This window comes from Alternaria arborescens, assembly GCF_004154835.1.
Source record: "Alternaria arborescens strain FERA 675 chromosome Unknown contig_29, whole genome shotgun sequence".
Taxonomy (NCBI): domain Eukaryota; kingdom Fungi; phylum Ascomycota; class Dothideomycetes; order Pleosporales; family Pleosporaceae; genus Alternaria; species Alternaria arborescens.
In genome coordinates, this window is record NW_021167884.1 from 247,495 (window position 1) to 266,563 (window position 19,069).

General features: G+C 52.8%; 5 protein-coding genes across 5 annotated transcripts; 3 read left to right on the forward strand and 2 right to left on the reverse strand.

Moving 5' to 3' along the window:
* Positions 1 to 3,014: 3,014 nt before the first annotated feature.
* AA0111_g9770 (hypothetical protein) lies at positions 3,015 to 6,368 on the reverse strand (the record flags this gene model as incomplete). The annotated part of the gene is made up of 1 exon (XM_028656366.1): positions 3,015 to 6,368. The coding sequence occupies one exon, from the start codon at positions 6,366 to 6,368 to the stop codon at positions 3,015 to 3,017; it is 3,354 nt and encodes a 1,117-aa protein (XP_028502691.1).
* Positions 6,369 to 8,048: 1,680 nt separating this feature from the next.
* Positions 8,049 to 10,448, reverse strand: AA0111_g9771 (putative 5-methyltetrahydropteroyltriglutamate--homocysteine methyltransferase; the record flags this gene model as incomplete). Its single annotated transcript, XM_028656367.1, has 3 exons — positions 8,049 to 10,016; positions 10,067 to 10,168; positions 10,218 to 10,448. The coding sequence occupies 3 exons, from the start codon at positions 10,446 to 10,448 to the stop codon at positions 8,049 to 8,051; spliced, it is 2,301 nt and encodes a 766-aa protein (XP_028502629.1).
* Positions 10,449 to 11,408: 960 nt separating this feature from the next.
* On the forward strand, positions 11,409 to 12,365 carry AA0111_g9772 (hypothetical protein; the record flags this gene model as incomplete). Its single annotated transcript, XM_028656368.1, has 2 exons — positions 11,409 to 11,517; positions 11,566 to 12,365. The coding sequence occupies 2 exons, from the start codon at positions 11,409 to 11,411 to the stop codon at positions 12,363 to 12,365; spliced, it is 909 nt and encodes a 302-aa protein (XP_028502628.1).
* A 1,332-nt stretch (positions 12,366 to 13,697) lies between these two features.
* On the forward strand, positions 13,698 to 15,392 carry AA0111_g9773 (hypothetical protein; the record flags this gene model as incomplete). Its single annotated transcript, XM_028656369.1, has 2 exons — positions 13,698 to 14,707; positions 14,771 to 15,392. 2 exons carry the CDS (start codon positions 13,698 to 13,700, stop codon positions 15,390 to 15,392), a joined length of 1,632 nt encoding a protein of 543 aa, XP_028502627.1.
* A 1,157-nt stretch (positions 15,393 to 16,549) lies between these two features.
* AA0111_g9774 (Cellobionic acid phosphorylase) lies at positions 16,550 to 18,991 on the forward strand (the record flags this gene model as incomplete). The annotated part of the gene is made up of 1 exon (XM_028656370.1): positions 16,550 to 18,991. One exon carries the CDS (start codon positions 16,550 to 16,552, stop codon positions 18,989 to 18,991), a length of 2,442 nt encoding a protein of 813 aa, XP_028502690.1.
* Between the last annotated feature and the right edge of the window lie 78 nt (positions 18,992 to 19,069).

Below are 19,069 nucleotides of genomic sequence, written 5' to 3' on the forward strand. Positions count from 1 at the left end.
CTGGTCCAAGACTAGCCGTCTTCCGGTAGGGCAACACAGTGATGGGACGCCAGTGAGACTAATCACCGAACTTCCACCAATTTCCAACCATCTCATGAGATCTGCGGACTCCTCAGACCCGAGCTTCTCAAGCTGGATTGGGGAACCAGGACAAGGGGTACAGCTTCTAGGCAGTAAAAAAGACATGCAGGACAATATAACTCCAGCGTGAAATAAGAGAAATGATTGCACGGGCATCAGAGATGGGTAGTGCCTCACAAGACCGAGGATCTGTGCACTATGATAAGTTACCTCCCTAGTCCGTCTGTGATCCTCGTTGGCCCATCTTAGCATTCGGGTCTTGACTGTGTCTCTTTCGGCATCGTTGCGAAGGTACGGAAAAAGCCAGTTCATCAAATCGCCGGCACCATAGATATGTGCAATATGCGCCAACTGGGTGCGGTCCACAAGCCGCTCCATCTCAGATTGTGTATGAGAATCAGCCATAGTTAGGATTGGGACTTTGATCTGATCCATGGCATGCATCATCGCCTGTGGCCCATTTTCATACCCAAGTGGTCTAGCCAGGTCTTCGAGAGGAAATGATCGAAACTCCTTGATCGACCATAGCATTGAGAGAAGCATCAGTGCGATTATGAGCAGATGCTCCTCGCTCAGGTTACCAGCTGGGTCTGGACTACCGTCGAAAAAGGAAGCCAGCTTTGGTCGCAGAGGTGAAGTTATAGGCACAGACTTGGACCATGGATGAAAGCTCGCCCAGACATCTGCGTTCTCAGCCTCCCAGTGCTCCCTTGAACCCGGAAGGTTGAGGTTCAGATCCGCAAGACCCAAAAAAGGGCGGTTGTTGTGAAGGTAGGCTACCGATGAATCGTACTGGAACACTGCCCATCCAAGACGCCGAGATGATTCTGCACGGATGTAATTCTGCCATTTCTCTTGTTTCGTGGCTCCCAAAGGTGCAGGATTGTTACCCTCGCTACGGAACAGACCCATGCACTTTGCGTGGTAGATCAGACTGTGGCGACATGACTCGCTGTGTTCAAACAGGCGCTCACTTCCGCTTGAATAACCGTCTTCATGGATGACTGTCAGTCGTTTGCTAATTGAATATTTCTAGCCAAAAAAAGAAAAAAAAACTTACGAATACCCTGGAGTAGCTGAGCCACTAGATATGATTGCGTCCGCACAAAGCGGTGGTCATGAACCGCCATGAATAACAACAGACGACGATTAAGCTCGGACAATATGATGGAAAATAATCTACATCCAGGTAACTGTGTGTAGCAGGCTCCTATACATATCATCGCTATGGTAACAACAAGATCCTTGGCAGGATCAAATGTCGGCTGATGTATGATAGAAACCATGGGCTGAAAATGAGCAAAATATAAATCAATACACAGATCCAGCTCATCCTTTGAGGGAAAGTTCCTCAAGTCTACAGTCTGCAGCGTGCTGTGCTCAAAAGGAAGTTGTATACATCGATGTAGAGCATGCCAAGTTTGGTCGTTAATTGGCGTCACATTGAAATATCGCCCGCATGAGTGTGAGGTTTCTTGGGGCCGGTCCACCAAGGGAGGAAGAACGATGTGCTTTAGCGGAGGTCTAGTAACCTCTAGGGGCCAGGGATCCCCGTGGTCGCTGTTGTCTTGTGGTTGTGGAATGAGGAGACCACCCAACGGCCCACCTTCAACAGAATCGTCAATGACTACTGGCATCGTGGTTGATTGGGTCAGAGTCTTTAGGACGGACATTGGTAGTAGCTGGGATGGCGAGTCTTGTTGATCATTGGCGGTGTTCAGAAACATATCAGGTTCGCATTCCTCTATGCCGCAGCTTTCGAAGATCCAGTCGAAATTCGTATTGAAGCCAATGTTGTCGAAAGGCATGAAGAACAGGTCAGGATTGAATTCGTTTGAATGGTTCAAAATCTGATTTGTCGTGGCTGCCAGGCCGGTCTTTGGTGAGTGCAAGTCGTATCCGATCTGATTCGTTATGGACGCTGTCGATTGTATCCCACCATCTGGCGGAATCGTGAAAGAGCTCATACCCTCGACTGAGGAAGCACCCGTCGGTGATCGAGCTAGGGCGTAACGGTCATGCTCAGCGCCGATTGGAGGCAATCCGATGCTATCGCTTTCTTGAGTTTGTCCTTGCGAAGGTGTGTCTGCTGTGCCAAAGCTACAGACTATTTTTCTTCGCGCACAAGACGAACATGTCGGCCGTGCTACGTCGCAGCGTGTCTTTGACTGTGCGCAAGGCTGACAAGCCCTCCGTCGTGCTCCAGGTGGCGCGCGTCGCGCATCATGCACGCGCATATGCCGCGACAGAACGTCTTTGCGATCGAATGGCCGATGGCATATATCGCAATGGTACCGAGCATGTCTTTGAGAATTTCGGATGTTATTCCGTGCCCTCGCGGACATGTTCGAGGTTCAGGAGAGGCGGATAGATGCAAGGAGAGATACAAGAGGCATCAGTAAGACAAGGTCGGAGAAATACACTGCTGGTTGATGGGCCCTCGGTGTATTAAAACAGCGGGTCGTTCCGTACTTCCCGAAATGCACCCGTCTACTACTCCCCTAGAGATGACTGGTTCTACCCACTTGGTCCACGTCTCCATCCATCACGATGATTACTAATAGCAGAAATTAAGTCCCATGATCGTCAAGGATTAAGTAACCAAATAGACTCATTTCTACATCTATCTACACCCACTACGCATCTCAAAAACGATCCTTTCGTTGCGCAACATGAACAGCCATAGCGCATAAACGCAAAACATCATGGTATCTATCATGCTCTGTATCGTATGGCATGGCATCGCAGTCTTCCCTTTTGGCAAAAAAGAGCCAAAAAAAAACGCCATATGTACCCAGACCACGCCTGCGCTGGAGATCCCCTAATCTGAATCAAACGATTAGATCATGAAAGAAACATCGCCAAATATGAGAAAGAAACGTAGATCCGAAAAGAGAAACCGTTGGCACCAACCAAAACCCCCATCACTCATCTTACTCATTCGCCTTCTCTTTGCCACTAGCCATCCTCGCACTTCTAATACTAGTCTGCCTGGCCAGACTTGTCTCACTACTCTTCTTCCCTCTAACCTTCAAACTCTTGATAGAATTCGACGGAGAAGGTCTAGGCGACATTCTCGGTGTGCTGCTTCTACCCTGGCTCATTTGCTCAAAGCGGCCAGTGAGATCCTTGACACTTCTTGTGTCTTTGACTCCCCTGCTGTTGTTGTTGTTGCTGCTGCTGCCGTTGCCGTCATCAGCGTCTTGTCCTACAGACAATATGCTGTTCCCATCAACATCCGCATTGACGACGCGGAGTTTAGATTTCGGAACCGTAAACATGACTTGCACGACCCTCCTCTCAACCGCAGCTTCGACATCCCAGTCCGCCTCGCTAGCTGGCGTGCAAGGCCTACTAGTACTCTCACTTCCTCCTCTTCCTCTTGGCACACCCAACTGCTCTCCTTTGATAGGCGTCCTAGTAGGCGTAGGCAACCTCTCCTCACTCCCCACATTAACAAGCAGATTCGCACCCCGTTCTCTCCACTCTTGCCTCGCGCGTTCCCGCTCCGCCATGGCAATGTCTTCCGGTGCGCCCCAATCATCGCCCGCCGTGCGCCGCCAAGCTGGATCCGTTTCGTCTTCCAACCAATCCTGTTTCCCTCTTCTATTTCGCCAGAAACTAGCATCCGAGGCAGCTCGCTGTGGTGTCGCCGTTGTAGCAGGCATGCTTTTCCTGTGAACCGGCGTAGACGGCTGCTCAACGGGATCGTCTCTGTACGGCTCTTGTTGCACATCCTGATAGTTCATTGTCGCAGCAGTCATACTCCTCGTCCTCTCAGCACTACTCACACTCCTCGTCAACACTCTCCTCACACTCCCCAACCAGCTCATCCGTCGTTCCTTGGGAGCTGGACGGGCAACGGTCGCGAGGTCCATTGAGAATGGTGTTGCTGGCGTAGCAGTCGCAGCCCGACTATAACTACCGTCTGTATCGCGATGAGTTGTCGAATCACTCGAACCCGTGTCTGGCCTTGCTCTATTTTCTGGGTTTCCGCCGAGAAGTGCTTCGCCCTGGGCTTGGAGATGTGCGAATGAGGATTGGGGTGTATGAAAGGAGTCCATGTCGTGGTGACCATTGTTGCGCAGACTGCTGAGAGAGTGCGTTCGCGCATGGTCTGGAGAATGTGAACCTGTGTCATGGTTTCTGCTGTGCTGGTCGTGAGTTGGGCTGGAATCTGGCGTCTTGAACGGATTACCGCGGGTGGCAATGTTTAGCATGGGGCCTGAACGCATGGATGTACTCCGCACGACGCCGCCGTTGGAAGACGTCCAAGACAGTGTACTCCTCTCGCTGAGGTTAGAGCTAGTACGTTCTGAGGAGGATTTATCAGGCGAGAGCCTTCCCGCGATCATCGGCTGATTCGTGTTCATCTCAGAGCTCTGGTGGTGAGGCGAAGTAGGATTGGAATTCAACGCATTCCTACTACGTCCAGGAGATTCGGTAAAAGGATCCAGAACAGGGGCGTTATCAAGTATAGCTGCCCCAGATCGTGGTCGTGTCTCGATCATCTCAGGTTGCCTAGCTGGTGTACCATTCTCGTACGCCAACTCCTCATCAGGCTCTTCTTCTAGTTCATCAATGGGATGTATGCCTCCCGGACCCCGAGGCCTGCCCATAGCGTACTGTGGTCTACCGCTTAGGTTGCGTCGTAGTCCGCGCGTTGGACTCGGGATCTCAACAAGTAAGCCTGACCTCTCTACATCACCTCGATCGGCTGCCTTCCAGCCTTGACCACCCTGTGTGCCGGATGGGAAGTAGTACGGGCCGTTCTGATCAACAAGATAGTCCAGAGCGTCAGTGCGTCCGCCGCGATCATCGAAACTCGGGGAGTTTTCGTCGACGTTGTACCTGTGCGTTGTGTAGGAGATTTCTTGTAGTTGCTTTTCACGAAGCTCCTTTCGCTTCTTTGAACGTCTTGTGTACCACATCCAGAGTGCGAGTAAACCACATACAGCAGCGATACCGATACCGATACCAACGCCCAATCCTGCCTTTTGTCCAGTCGTAGACAAAAGGCCGCTGTTGGAAGACTGTGGTGGAGCCTGGACGGCAGGGGGCGTGTAATCGGATATCCAGGAATTGGAAGTGACGTTGAGGAAGTAGGTCTGCGTATTCGCTGCTGGCGTAGTATCTCTCCGTCGCGCACCAGACGATGGTATAGAATAACCTCCGGTGATCATTAGAACACCACCTGGTAACATGGCCGCGCCATGGCCATAGAGACCGGCATCGTTTGGCAACCCAGCACCAGTAGTAGACGGCACTATCCACTGCCAGTCACCACTACCACCATAACCGTCTGCGACGTTCAGTACAGCGAATTGGGGATCCGCCGGTGTGTCGATGTCGCCCACCCAACCACCGATGACGATGATCTGCTGACCATCTGGACTAAGCACGGCTGTATGACCGGAACGCGGATCGATCGAGGCAACGTTGTCTCGAATCGCTAGGTCTGTACGGGAGGTATCGGGTTGTTCGACGCCAATGAAGGTCCAGCCCTGTTCTGGAAGGGAGAAGAGGGCTATCTGGGACATGTTGATGAAGGCAGCTTCGGTGTGACCTCCGATGAGGACAAAGTTCTGTTGCTGGATCTGCGTGCCATCGCTTCGGTCGGAGAAGGTGGGTGGTAGACCTGTGATTGTGAAACCGGCTTCTGGTACAGGCGGCCCGCGACTGGACGATACATCGGTGTCGTAGTTGAGAGGTTGAGCGGCATCTCCGGAGGGTTGCAAGGTGACCATCAAGTTGGAGTAGTTGGCGGCAGATTGCCAGTCGCCTGCAGTGTCGTTTTGGTCGGGGCACATGCCTCCAAAGAAGTACGCACCGGTGTCTGCAGCGTTGCCCCCCACAATTGACGAGAAGGTCATGCCGCCGCTGAGGTAGTTGGCGCCCATGATGGACGTATGTGAACTGTCGACGACTGAGACATGTTGCTTGCTCCAACTGCCCTTGACGACATTCTCCGACGTATCCGGCACAAAGGTCCACAACTCTCCACCACTCGCACCCAGAGTGCAGTCGCCAGTATACACAGTCAAGTTGCCGTCCTGGTCGAGAACCGGGGTGAAGGCCCGGGGGGTGTCATCGTCGAGGAAGGGTAACGCAGCGTACAAGGTATTGTAAGGTAGATTCGACGCTCTGACCGGGGAAGATAGATCGATGGTGCTAAGGGCGAACTGTGTGGTGGATTGCGACGAGGGGCGGAAGACGTAGAGGGTGTCGTTGGTTTGGAGGAGGCGTGTAGGGTTGTAGGGCATCTGGGGCAGGGAGAGGCGCTGCATGCTTGGTGCGAGGAGAGCCTTCACCTCGAATGCTGGAATCGACGTCCCATGAACCGCGGCTTTGGATTCTGCAGGGACGGACAGTACAGAGCAGGCGACGACGATACAGTGCTTGGAGTTGTCGATGAGACGGGAGTCGAAAGGTGGGCTCAGATCTGCGGTTCATGCACGGGACCGTCGAGGTGGCTGGCTATCGGGGTCTGTCAACAGAGGCCCAGCCCGCAGGCATGCACCAGAGACCCAAGCCGTGCACCAAAGGGCATACACCAGCTTGCGCAATGCGCTACCGTGGGTCCATCGGCCCAATCACTATGCGTTACGCATCATCGCGTCTGCGCCCGGCGCGCGTCTGGCCCTGATTTTCTCACGCCAAGCCAGTTGGTAAACACGGTCGCTCGGAGCAACGGCCTTTGGCGAACGTTGTATCTTCACATGCTATCATCGCGGGCAAGCCACACAGTCCGACTGCGGCAATGAGTCCGCTCGTCAAGACTTTTTTTTCCCTGGATAACGGAATGCATACTGGCATGACACGTCGTCTAGAGTGTGCTGTGCTGTGCTGTGTTGTGCTGCGCGTCGACCCGGAACTGGGACGAGAGGGAGGTTGGTGCAAGGTCGGTGGTATGACAGCATACCCCCACCTCACCGCTGGAGAACCCGGCTTCCACGCGGAAGAGTCGATGACACTACGCTGCCAACCGCCCATGTTTCAGATAAACGGCGCGCATCAGCTGAGAATGATTGCCCGCGTACAATTGCCTCTCGGTCCTTTACAAAAAAGAACCACCATCAAGGAAATCAAGCTCTCGAGGTACATGGAGTCGGGCCTTTTTGCACCGCAGACTGCTACACACCTGGAAGGTCAAGACCGAAATCCTGATTTTCGAATCCACGAATCATCTTGTGTATCCATCACATCTCGCATTTCAATTTGCACATGATAGGCGACAGCTAATTGCTTTTCGATTGAGCTGTCCAAGGCGGTGACTCGGTTCTGCAACGTAATTCCTGGTATAGGTGAGCCAAATGCTCGAATCACGCGCTGCAGCATCTCCGCTACCTTAGCCGCCAACGAACCGTCGAGGCATCATCTCTATGATATCTTGTGTACAGGCCTGTAATTGGGGGCCAGACGTCTTGAGGCTCAAAGCTGGAATGAATTCTCGACCTTCCCAGCGTACTAGTCCGCCGCCCCAAGATCAAGGAACAAAGGTGGAATCGGGCCTTTGCGCCCGTTATCAAGATTTGCGCGTGCCGTTGGACGCGTCGAGACCACCACCACCTTCACATCACACACGTACAAACAAACACACATATTGTTAGAGCGACACTGAAAATTTTCATTTCAGCTCATCCTTGGATGAATCATCTACTCTAAAGGCATTGACCGAGCTCTTGCTCCGTCAATATACCACTACCATGCGACAATCGTCGCACCCGACAAATCAAAACGCCAAAGCCAGCCCATTCGCTGCTTGTGATGAACGCCCATGTTGAGATGCGTTCAAGCACACTTACTCAACTCTTTTTTGCACCGCCAAACGACCCATGATGCAGGTTGAACTTTTGGGTATCATAACTTAGTCATTACACACATTACAAAGCAGCATGTTGATATGCTGCTTGAAGTGACTGCGTTGATGAAACGCAGTCAAAAGGATATGTCAAATGACACAGAGCCTAAGAAGAGTACTTCTCGCGGTAGAACTTGGCGGCGTTGACCATGTTGACAAGCGCCGCCTTGGTCTCCTTCCACTGGCGGGTCTTGAGACCACAGTCAGGGTTGACCCAGAGCTGCTCGGGCTTGAGGTAGGTCAGCATCTCAGAGATGCGGTCCTTGATCTCCTGCTCCGAGGGCACACGGGGGGAGTGGATGTCGTAGACACCGGGGCCGATGTGGCGGGGGTAGGCCTTGTCCTCGAACACCTTGAGGAGCTTGGCGTCGCTCTTGCTGTTCTCGATGGACAGGACGTCAGCATCGAGAGCGGCAATGGCGTGGAAGAAGTCCTGGAACTCCGAGTAGCAGAAGTGGGAGTGGATCTGGGTCGAGTCTTGGACACCTGCGCAGGCAAGCTTGAACGAGTCGACGGCCCATGAGAGGTACTTCTCGCGCTCAGTGCCAGCACGGAGAGGGAGACCCTCACGGAGGGCAGGCTCGTCGACTTGGATGACGTAGATGCCGGCAGCCTCAAGGTCAACAACCTCGTCGCGGAGAGCGAGAGCAAGCTGTTGGGCCTGAACGGACTGGTGGACATCATCACGGGGGAAGGACCATCGGAGGCAAGTGATAGGGCCAGTAAGCATACCCTTCATGGGCTTCTTGGCAACCGAGGCAGCGTACTTGGACTCCTTGACGGTCATGGGAGCAGGGCGAGAGATGTCACCGACGATGATCGGGGGACGGACGCAGCGAGATCCGTAAGACTGGACCCAACCCTTGGTGGTGAAGACATAACCGTCAAGGCGCTCACCAAAGTATTGCACCATGTCGTTGCGCTCAGGCTCACCGTGGACGTAGACGTCAAGGCCAAGCTCATCCTGGATCTTGACAACCTCCTCGATCTCCTTCTCAATGAACTTCTCGTACTCCTCGGCAGTGATCTCACCCTTGGTGAACTTGTTACGTGAGATACGGATCTCCTTGGTCTGGGGGAAAGATCCGATGGTGGTGGTGGGGAAGGTGGGGAGGCTGAGGTGCTTCTTCTGCTGAGCGTAACGCTCGGGGAAGGCAGACTTGCGCTCGTGCTGTTCGGGAGTAACGCTAGCCTGGCGGTCCTTGACAGCCTTGTTGTTGGTGCGCTCAGATGAGGCGCGAGCCTGCATCGACTTGGCGTTGGCCTCGAGAGCCTCGCGGACAGCAGCCGGGCCGTCGTTGACAGCCTTGGCAATGATGACGACCTCAGAGACCTTCTGGACGGCGAAGGAGAACCAGTCCTTGACCTCCTCGGGCAGCTTCTTCTCGCTGTCGAGAGAGTGGGGAGTGTGGAGGAGAGAGCTGGAGGTGGCAACGAGGACACGGTCCTTGCCGAGCTTCTGGACAGCAGTCTCAACAAGCTCGATGGCACGCTTGAAGTTGGTCTTCCAGATGTTACGGCCGTCAACGACACCGACGGAGAGAACCTGGTTGGAGCCAAGCTTGCTAGCGACGCTCTCGAGCTGCTCAGGGTTCCTGACAAGGTCGATGTGGATACCAGCAACGCCCTGGAGGCTGGGGAAGACGTCGAAGTTGTGGACAATGTCACCGAAGTAGGTGGCGAGGACAAGCTTGGGCAGGCTGTCGCTGACAAGCTTCTCGTATGCGGGCTTGAAAGCGTCCTTGACCTTCTGTGGCAGGTCGTAGACGAGGACAGGCTCGTCAATCTGGACGTACTCGGCACCAGCCTCCTTCAGCTTCTGGAGGAGCTCAACGTATACTGGCAACAACTTCTCGAGGAGAGAGATGGGGTCGACGGACTGGCCACGGTCGGCCTTACCGAGAGCGAGGAAGGAGACGGGTCCGATGAGGACGGGGCGGGTGGTGATGCCAGCCTCCTTAGCCTCGAGGAACTCAGCAACAGGCTTGGGGTTCTCGGCGAGCTGGAAGGTCTGGTTGTCCTGAAGTGTGGGCTTGACGTAGTGGTAGTTTGAGTCAAACCACTTGACCATCTCCTGCAGTGGGGTTAGATCGTCTTCACAAGTCTTAGACTGGCAGAGCTTACGAGAGAGGGAACATCGACACCGTCCTTCTGGTGGCCACGGCCCATGGCAAAGTACTCATCGAGCTTGTGCAGCGAGTGCTTGGAGTAGCGCTCTGGGATAGCCTAAGTGCCGTTAGTGGGAGCGGGTAACAGTCAAGTGACGTGTGCTTACGTTGAAGAGCTGAATGTGGTCGAGAAGGTGGTCGTAGAAAGCGAAGTCGTTGCTGGGAATGACATCGACACCGGCGTCCTTCTGGATCTTCCAGTGCTCCAATCGCAGACGCTTTCCCTCCTTGATCAGATCATCGCGGGAAAGCTTGTCAGCCCAGTAGGCCTCGTTGGCCTTCTTGAGCTCACGGTCCGCACCCATACGGGGGAAACCGAGTACTGATGAGTTTACCATTGTGATGTGATAGTCCGATGCGGACAACTGTGATGGATTTGGGGGAAGGAAGGGTAGGTTCTGATGAGAGGGAGGTGAGAGGGAGGAGGGGGAGGAAAAGGTGGGATGTAGGAAGAAGAACAATAGCGGATGGTGTGCTTTATGTTTTTTGCTGGCGTATGCAGCAGCGTCGCGGGGTTGTCGTCTAGCTCGCTCCGATTCGACGACGCCTTCACCGCCTGCAACCTTATTCTGCAACGGCGAGAACAATCCGCCCGTTTTTCAGGGCTTCCCAAAGTTAACATCGTTTGGAGCGCGTATCTCTTTCTACTTTAGCGCTCCTATGCCCACAACCAACTGCGACTAGCTCTGGGTGGTGCTAAGTTTTGCCCAAACCGACATCGGGGAGGGGCTGCTCGGAGTCTTGGCGACTATGAGCTTGCGCAACATCATCCACGTCCGGTGGGTTCTCGGATGATTTCGTAGCACAAAGATGCTGCGATAAGCACGCCCAAGTGCGATCCCTTCTAGGCCAGGCTTTTAAGTTCTGGCAGTTTCTGCTCTGGTGGGCTCGACTGCACTCCTTCGCGTCGTCGATGACAGCATGAATCAGCTTGCGCGCCATAGCTCCTAGCGGAATCTGCATCTCAACAGGCATCTTCTGGGTTAGCTCAGACCCTGAAGATCATCAACCTTCTGGACAATGCCATCGCCTCAGTAATGAACAACTCCAAAGCAGTCTGCTGAGTCAGGTGCCATCGGCGCTGGACAGCGCTTTTTTCACGACAGTCGGTCAATGTCCGAGCAAAGGGTTCACGATGATGCGGCGGAACCACCGAGTACTTGCCCTATTTAGCTGTCTCCACAACCCCGCATCATGTATAAAACCCCGCCAACAACCAACAAAGTACGCGACTGCGAGTGCAGCATCTCTCCAAGCCACTTGAATAGACACGGATAATCTCCCTCACATCATTCAACATGGCCTCAAGACCCACTCACACCCGGACTGCCTCGACAAACCTGGCCAGCGGCTCAGGCCAGCGCATCTTGGAGGGAAGGACCGCCATTGTGACGGGAGCATCTAGGGGTACTGAACGGAGCACTCCCTGACCCCGTGTCCTGCTGACACTCTCAGGAATCGGTGTCGAAATTGCCCGCAACCTCGCCAGCAAAGGCTGCAACGTGGTCATCAATTACACGTCCGACTCGTCGACCCAAACCGCCGAAGACCTCGCCTCCGAACTCTCAGCCGAACATGGCGTCAAAGCCATCAGCGTACAAGCAAGCATGGGCTCTGAGAACGGACCCAAGCATCTTGTTGAGGTCACCAAGAACAACTTCCAACACCCCAAGACGGGCAAGTTCCAGTTGGACATTATCATCAACAACGCGGGAGTCGCAGGCAACAACTACGTCGAGAACGTCGACTGCGAAGACTTTGCCAGACAGTTCAACATCAACGTACGGGGTCCACTGCTCCTCCTGCAAGCCGCCGTCCCCTATCTACCCCACGACCGCTCCGGCCGCATTGTTAACCTCTCCTCCGTCAGCTCGTCGCTGGGATACAAAGGTCAGTCCATCTACGGCGGAACAAAAGCAGCGCTCGAGAGCATGACAAGGACATGGGCTCGCGAATTAGCAGAGCGCTGCACTGTCAACGCCATCAACCCAGGTCCCGTTGCAACCGACATGTACTGGAGCAACGACGACGCTTTCATTGCTCAGAATAAGCCTTTCATAGAAAACACACCCCTTGCTGCACCACGGAAGGGCATCGACCCGGACAAGATCTACGAAGCGAGCCAAAACGCTGGTGGACGGCCAGGCTACAGTGAGGAGATTGGTGGGATTGTTGGTATGCTTTGCTTGCCTGAAGCGGGTTGGACCACCGGTAGCGTTATCTGCGCAAATGGTGGCATGAAATTCAGCTTCTAATTGTTTGATACCACAAAACGAATGAAACGATCAAGGAAGGGCAACAGGCATGACTCTGCTCATCTTCAGAACATTCAACTTGATATATGTGACCTTTGATTCTTTGTATTGTTCAGCCTCGCCGAATAGTTACAGCATCTATATATTGTTCGTAATTCGGCTGTTAGTCATCAAAGCGGGCTCGGTGGTGTAGTTGGTTATCACGTCAGTCTAACAACAACAGTTGTTTCTTGGACACTGAAGGTCCCGAGTTCAAACCTCGGCTGAGTCATCTGCAACATGTGCTACACGTCGTGTAGTAACTTGCTTTTTGTTGGTAGGGAGGGCTTGGTTGGGTCGAAATTTTTGGACACGGAGCGTGAAGTGCGGATGCGCTAAGTCTGGAAAGGATTTAGCGGCCCCGCTAATCGCGAGGCGGGCTTTTCCAAGGGGCGTTTCCTACTCTTCGACTCTGACGTCGCACTGTATATATTGCCGTCACCCGGTCGCTTCTTCATCACTACCGGGAACGTATCCTACGCAAGCTACATATCTTGTCGCGTCACTCTCTTGTAAAGATCGTTGATGCACGCACCTGGATTCCGGAGTGGATACGCTGTCGCGATCGCGTCCGACGCGTCTCAACCAGAAAGACCATCAAGACATTGGCCGTTGGCTACTCATTGCAGTTACTTATCGCACCTACTGAACGTATCATCGCATCGTCGCGTGCGGGGTTCATCGCCTGTTCTGCCAAATCACTATCCTTCAACAAACCCATTAACGGGCGTAACACATCCGCGGTCTAAGATCGCGTTTGTGGGTTCAGCAGCCAGGGCTGTCCCTTCATCTTCTGATGGATGGCTGCTGAACAAAGGCAACGCCCAAGAGTAATGCCTCTTCGTCCTGGCGAGTCCGAGCTGCTCTGCAGCAAGACCTGTCGGTGGCTTTGAGGTAACGAGCCTATCTGGCGGCTTTGCCCTGCTGCTGCATCCTCTTTGTTCCTGCTCCCCGAGCAGTTGAGCATCGGCGGGCGCACGGCATAGGTGGGATCGACGTTTCGTTTCAGCTCGCACATATCTCTTTATTTCTCTCCATCTTCCAATAGTGTGTCCCATTTTGCGATCTCACACGTCTCTGTCTTTTTGCCTAGAAGTAGCTGTTGTATGTTACACCACCTCCATGTGTGATTCCTGGTATATCTCGCGCTTGCTAGTTGCTGAACATGATTGGCCTTTGCTGACCTGAACGTCATCCGCCGATCTACCCCCGCTTCGCCAGGCTAGGCAGCCATCTTGGACAAGAACACCTGGGATGACATTGACAGCCTCTACTCAATTACACATCTTCAATATGCCTTGTTATTCACGCAAAGACTTCATGAGAGAGTTCGTCTTTCCTGATGAACCGGCACAAGACTTTGAACGTGCTGGCATCGCGGCTCAGTATGCATCAGGCCACCCAAAGGATTGGTCACAAACCGACGACATCCTCGACTTCAGTGCTGATCTGAGAGAAGACCCCGAGAATATATACAGAAGTTACTACACTGATCTCAGTTCCGACAGGAAGTTGTTGGCTATCAGTACGGATGCAGGGCGCATTCTCATATACGACCTCGCATCCCGAGAGCTGTGCGAGGTCCTTGAAGGGTCGGGATCTGTGACATTCCGGCCTTCTAACACCAACGAAGAAAGCGTTGCAGATGTTGACCAAGGCATGGGTATAGGGACTCCGAGACCGGGTTATACCCTCGTCAGCTCCATTCCGCACGAGGCTCATCGCCGCGCTCGTAGTACCAACCAGCTTATTCTTTGGGATCTGGATCAAAATGGCCGAATACTCGACAAAGAAGAGCCCATTGATCCCACCGTACTCGCTACTAAAGCCATCGATGCAATCGCCCCAGATCTCGCCGCGAGTCACGAATGGACTAGGGAGTTTATCGATGCGTCAACACTCCGTTCTGACTTTATGAAATCGCTCAATCAGGCAGCCGCAGATCATCGCAGGCGTCATAACACCATCATTGACAATGCGACGCTTGGGAATTTTGGGTCTGTAAGCTTCAGTGCTGATGGTAAACTGCTATTGTATCATTCAAAGAATGATTCTACCCAACAAGGTATGCGTGAACCAGACGATCTTCCAGTCGTTGCCATCTACGATTTGGAAGCAGGCATTGAGACCCACCGCCTCACTGGACATACGGATGCCATTATGTGGTCGGCTATCAGTCCGGACAAGGAATACGTTGCTTCGGTATCCTGGGATGGCACAATGCGCATGTACTCTGCCTCCACTGGAGCCTTAATGTGGGTCACAGAGAACTCTGGTGGACAGAGCTGGGCTGGCGCATTCTCGTAAGTAGCGTCCTTACAAACGACATACGAAACATATACTGACTCAAGACACCTGCCATCTAGACCAGACTCGAAGCTCATCGTGTGGAGTTCCAAAAACGGCCATGCAGTCCAAGTGCACGTTGTATCTGATGGACAGAAGACGGCAGCTATGCAAGAAAAGTTTTCCCACTGGTGCCGTAACCTCAAATGGCATCCAACAGAACCAAAGATCGCGCTTTGCGTGGATGAAGATGCGTACATCTGGGATCCCTCCGACGGCCCCAACGGCAAGGTTCTTCAGCATTTCAAAGTCAAAAGTGACAAGGGACTCACGCGCATATGGGGGATCCAAGATGTTCGGTGGATGGACGAAGGTCGGCTTTTGGGACTCGAGACGAGCGACGGTTCAGTCCTTGTCTACAACACGCATGATAACGCGAAGGAACTGTTCCGTCGGCCTGCTGGTACTATGGCCTGCTATGTACAAGGCGGCCTTTACGGAATCATCAAAGACCAGCAAGAGCATGATGTTTACGCCATTGTCTGCGGCGATGAGAAGGTGCGCTTCTTTCGGACAAGTGTTCCAGCTTTTCCGTCGTGGTGGGAGAAGGAACCACCATCAGCGGTGGTAGAAAAGAAATCATTCCCCGAGACGGGAAAGTATGTCAAAATCACCAAAAATTCGAAAAAAGTACTATCATAGGAGGAATCCGAAAGAAAAAGTTGGACTGGGAGGAGTGCGATATCGTGGACTGCTGAGTAAAGTCGTCCAGTAGAAGTAGAGAGGCAGCCAGTTTTCGGCCTTCGCTGATCTGGGGGAAATGTCATTCTGTCAGCCGCGATAACAGTTTCACTCTAGGTCGAGGTACACTACCCCACCTTACCGGCCTTTGCTTTTTCGTCCCCAGTTTAGCGAGCATTACCAATATTTTTCCACAAGCCAGTAACAACATAGAGCATTTCAAGACTTCGCGATATCCAACACTTACTACACGGCTGCAGCACCTTGCATACCCAAGATGGGGGTGGCCGGTAGCGGGTCTTGGTCTTACTTAATATCTATGGCTGTAGTGTCTGCGGATATCGGCACCGGAACGGTACAGTCCTGCTTGTCTCCCGTGACTACTCAACATCACGAGCAGCTGACACACTACTTCCCGCACACTGTCGCATGCGCCAACAATTACTTTCCGTTACCCTCGCCACTGTTCCACATAAGTCGGATCATCGGATTACGCAATCCGAATCCTGTGCTCATATTGACGATGCATCGATCGTTGTGTTTTGAACATGTTGGGGCATGACTATTGCCTCACGGCTGGCTAAAGGCGTTGCGGTCCGGACAACCGTCTCCGCGCTTACATAGTACCATTTCAGGCTGAACCCCACACCGCCATTCGCTTAGCCCCACGCGGTGCGGCTTATTGTGCTTTGTACCTTATATGAACCATTAAGAAACAGATGACTGTCTTGCGAAAATCCCTCGTCATCCTTTTCAAGATTTGCACGCTGGTCGGACTTTCGTTTTCAAGGTCATCTTAAGCTTGCGTTCCTGCTGCATCTTCTCATAGGAGTATCTACTACCTTCGTTTGCCTTGCTAGCCGTCTCGTCAACGAACATCGAGTTTGATACTCGCGTTGTAGACTAAATCGGCAGAAACGCTAAGACTTTGTGCCAGTCACGCGTTTTGCTCCTGCATCGGTCTTGCGTTGAATTGACTTCTGCAGTGTCACTAAACATAGTAAGCTTCGCCCTTTAAGCCATGTCGGCCCTTGCGTCTCTGTATAACCAACCATCCCATCGCGGTATAAAAGTTTCCCGCGGAGTTCACAGGTACAATCCTTGTCTATACTTCAACCATGATACAACCAACCCAAGATGGCGAGCGATATGAGCTCACAAGCCCAACCGAGATGCCCAAAGCTGGTGCGTTCCTGTGGAATCAACGTATGATGATTCAGGTCACATGTCGTGGCTTTGCAACTGCGCAGTACATGCAACCCGAGCCTGCCAAATACGCCTATGCACCCAATCTCGAAGCCAAGACCTTTATGCAGCCGGAGCAAAACTACTATGCTCATCATCCCGGCCGATTCGTATACATCAAGGATGAAGAGAATGGCGACATCTTCTCAGCGCCGTACGAACCGGTAAGGGCAAAACTGGATCGTTTTACCTTTGATATAGGCAAGAGCGACATCAAATGGACTGTGGAGAAGCTCGGCATTCGCGTTGAGATGACATTTCTGCTCCCAACAGACGATGTGGCTGAGCTTTGGAACATCAAAGTCACTAACATATCCGATCGTAAGCGGAATCTAAGTGTCTACCCATACTTTCCCCTAGGCTACATGTCATGGATGAACCAAGAAGCGGAGTGGAATGCCAATGTTGGTGGCGTGGTTGGAAGCTGTAAGACCCCATACCAAAAAGCAGAAGACTATCCAAAGACAAAGTACCTCAAAGACAAGACCTACTTTCTCTGCGAAACCACACCAGTCTCATGGGAAGCAAAGCAAGAGGCTTTCGAGGGGGAAGGTGGATTACAAGCACCATCGGCATTACAAAATTCGCAACTTTCGAATAGCGATGCCCGTTACGAGACTCCGACTGCAGTTGTGCAATACTGGGCCGACCTGAAAGAGAACGAGAGCAAAGAGTATAGATTTCTCTTCGGTCCCGCATACGACGAAGCGGAAATCTTGGACATGCGCAAGAGATATCTCAACAAAATGGCGTTCGCGAAAGCAGCCAAGGATTACGAGGACTACATTATGAGAGGCAGCGGTTGCGTGCGTCTCGAGACTCCTGACAAAGATCTCGATAATATGGTCAACAACTGGCTACCACGGCAATTGTACTACCATGGCGACGTGAACAGACTTACAACCGATCCCCAGACACGAAACTACCTACAAGACAATATGGGTATGAGTTTCATCAAGCCAGAAGTGGCCAGGAAGGCTATCACGACTGCAGTAGGTCAACAAGAGAAGAATGGTTCAATGCCAGATGGTATCCTGCTAGCGAAGGGTGCGGTGCTCAAGTACATCAACCAGATCCCTCACACTGACCACTGTGTCTGGCTGCCTATCGCCCTTGAAATCTACCTTGCCGAAACTGGTGACTACGCACTACTAGACGAGAAGGTGACCAGCATGTATGGCGATACATTCACTGTTTTCGAGCGCTTCAGCCGCTCAATGGACTGGCTTCTCTCGTCAAATGCACGAGATGATCGCGGCCTCTCGTACATTGCGCAGGGTGACTGGTGCGATCCCATGAACATGGTCGGTCCCAAAGGTGTCGGCGTATCAGGCTGGCTCACAGTTGCAACAGCCTACGCCGTCAACTTGTGGGCGCAGATCTGCGAAGACGCCAACAAACCGGATATCGCAAAGAAATACCGCACCGGCGCCGAACAGGTCAACGAATCGGCGAATGAGCACCTCTGGGACGGCGACTGGTACGCCCGTGGTATCACAGATGACAACGTTACGTTCGGCATCAAAGACGACAAGGAGGGTCGCATTTGGCTGAACCCGCAGGCCTGGTCTATTCTTGGGGGCGCGGCTTCTTCGGAGCAGATAGCAAAAATGCTTCCCCAGGTTGACGAGCAACTCACAACACCCTACGGAGTAGTCATGTTCGGTCCGCCGTTTACAGCAATGCGCGAAGATGTCGGCCGCGTCACGCAAAAGTACCCTGGTCAGGGTGAGAACGGGTCAGTGTACAACCACGCGGCTGCTTTCTACGCGTGGGCGCTCTACGGTATCGATGAAGTCGATCGCGCGTACAACACTCTCCGCGCTATGATTCCTGGTCCTGATAAGGAAGATCTGATTCGTCGTGGTCAGCTCCCAATCTTCATTCCCAACTACTATCGTGGTGGTCATGGAATTGAGCATTTGGACCGTACAGCGGGACGTTCAAGTCAACTGTTCAACACTGGAACTGTGAGTTGGGCGTACAGATGTTTCATCGAAGGGTTGTGCGGCTTGAGGGGCGTAAGGGAGGGTCTGAAGATCGCGCCAAAGATGCCGAGTGCATGGGACGGCATGAAGGTGAGGAGAGAGTTCAGAGGCGCGGTGTTTGATGTCCAGATCAAGCGAGGAGATGTGAAAGATGCGAAGGTTGTGGTTGACGGGCAGGAAGTGGAGGGGAATGTCATCAAGAACGTCAGCGCTGGAAGGACGTACAAGGTGCTTGTGGAGGTACCGAGGGCAAAGAAGACGGGTACGAACGGAACGATGTCCAATGGTACGAAGACGAATGGGGTCGGTGCTAATGGGACAAAGTAGACGGAATATGAATAATCTCGCGAATTTGTAAATCCAATGTCTCATCATGCTGCCATCATTTACGACTAGAAGAATCAG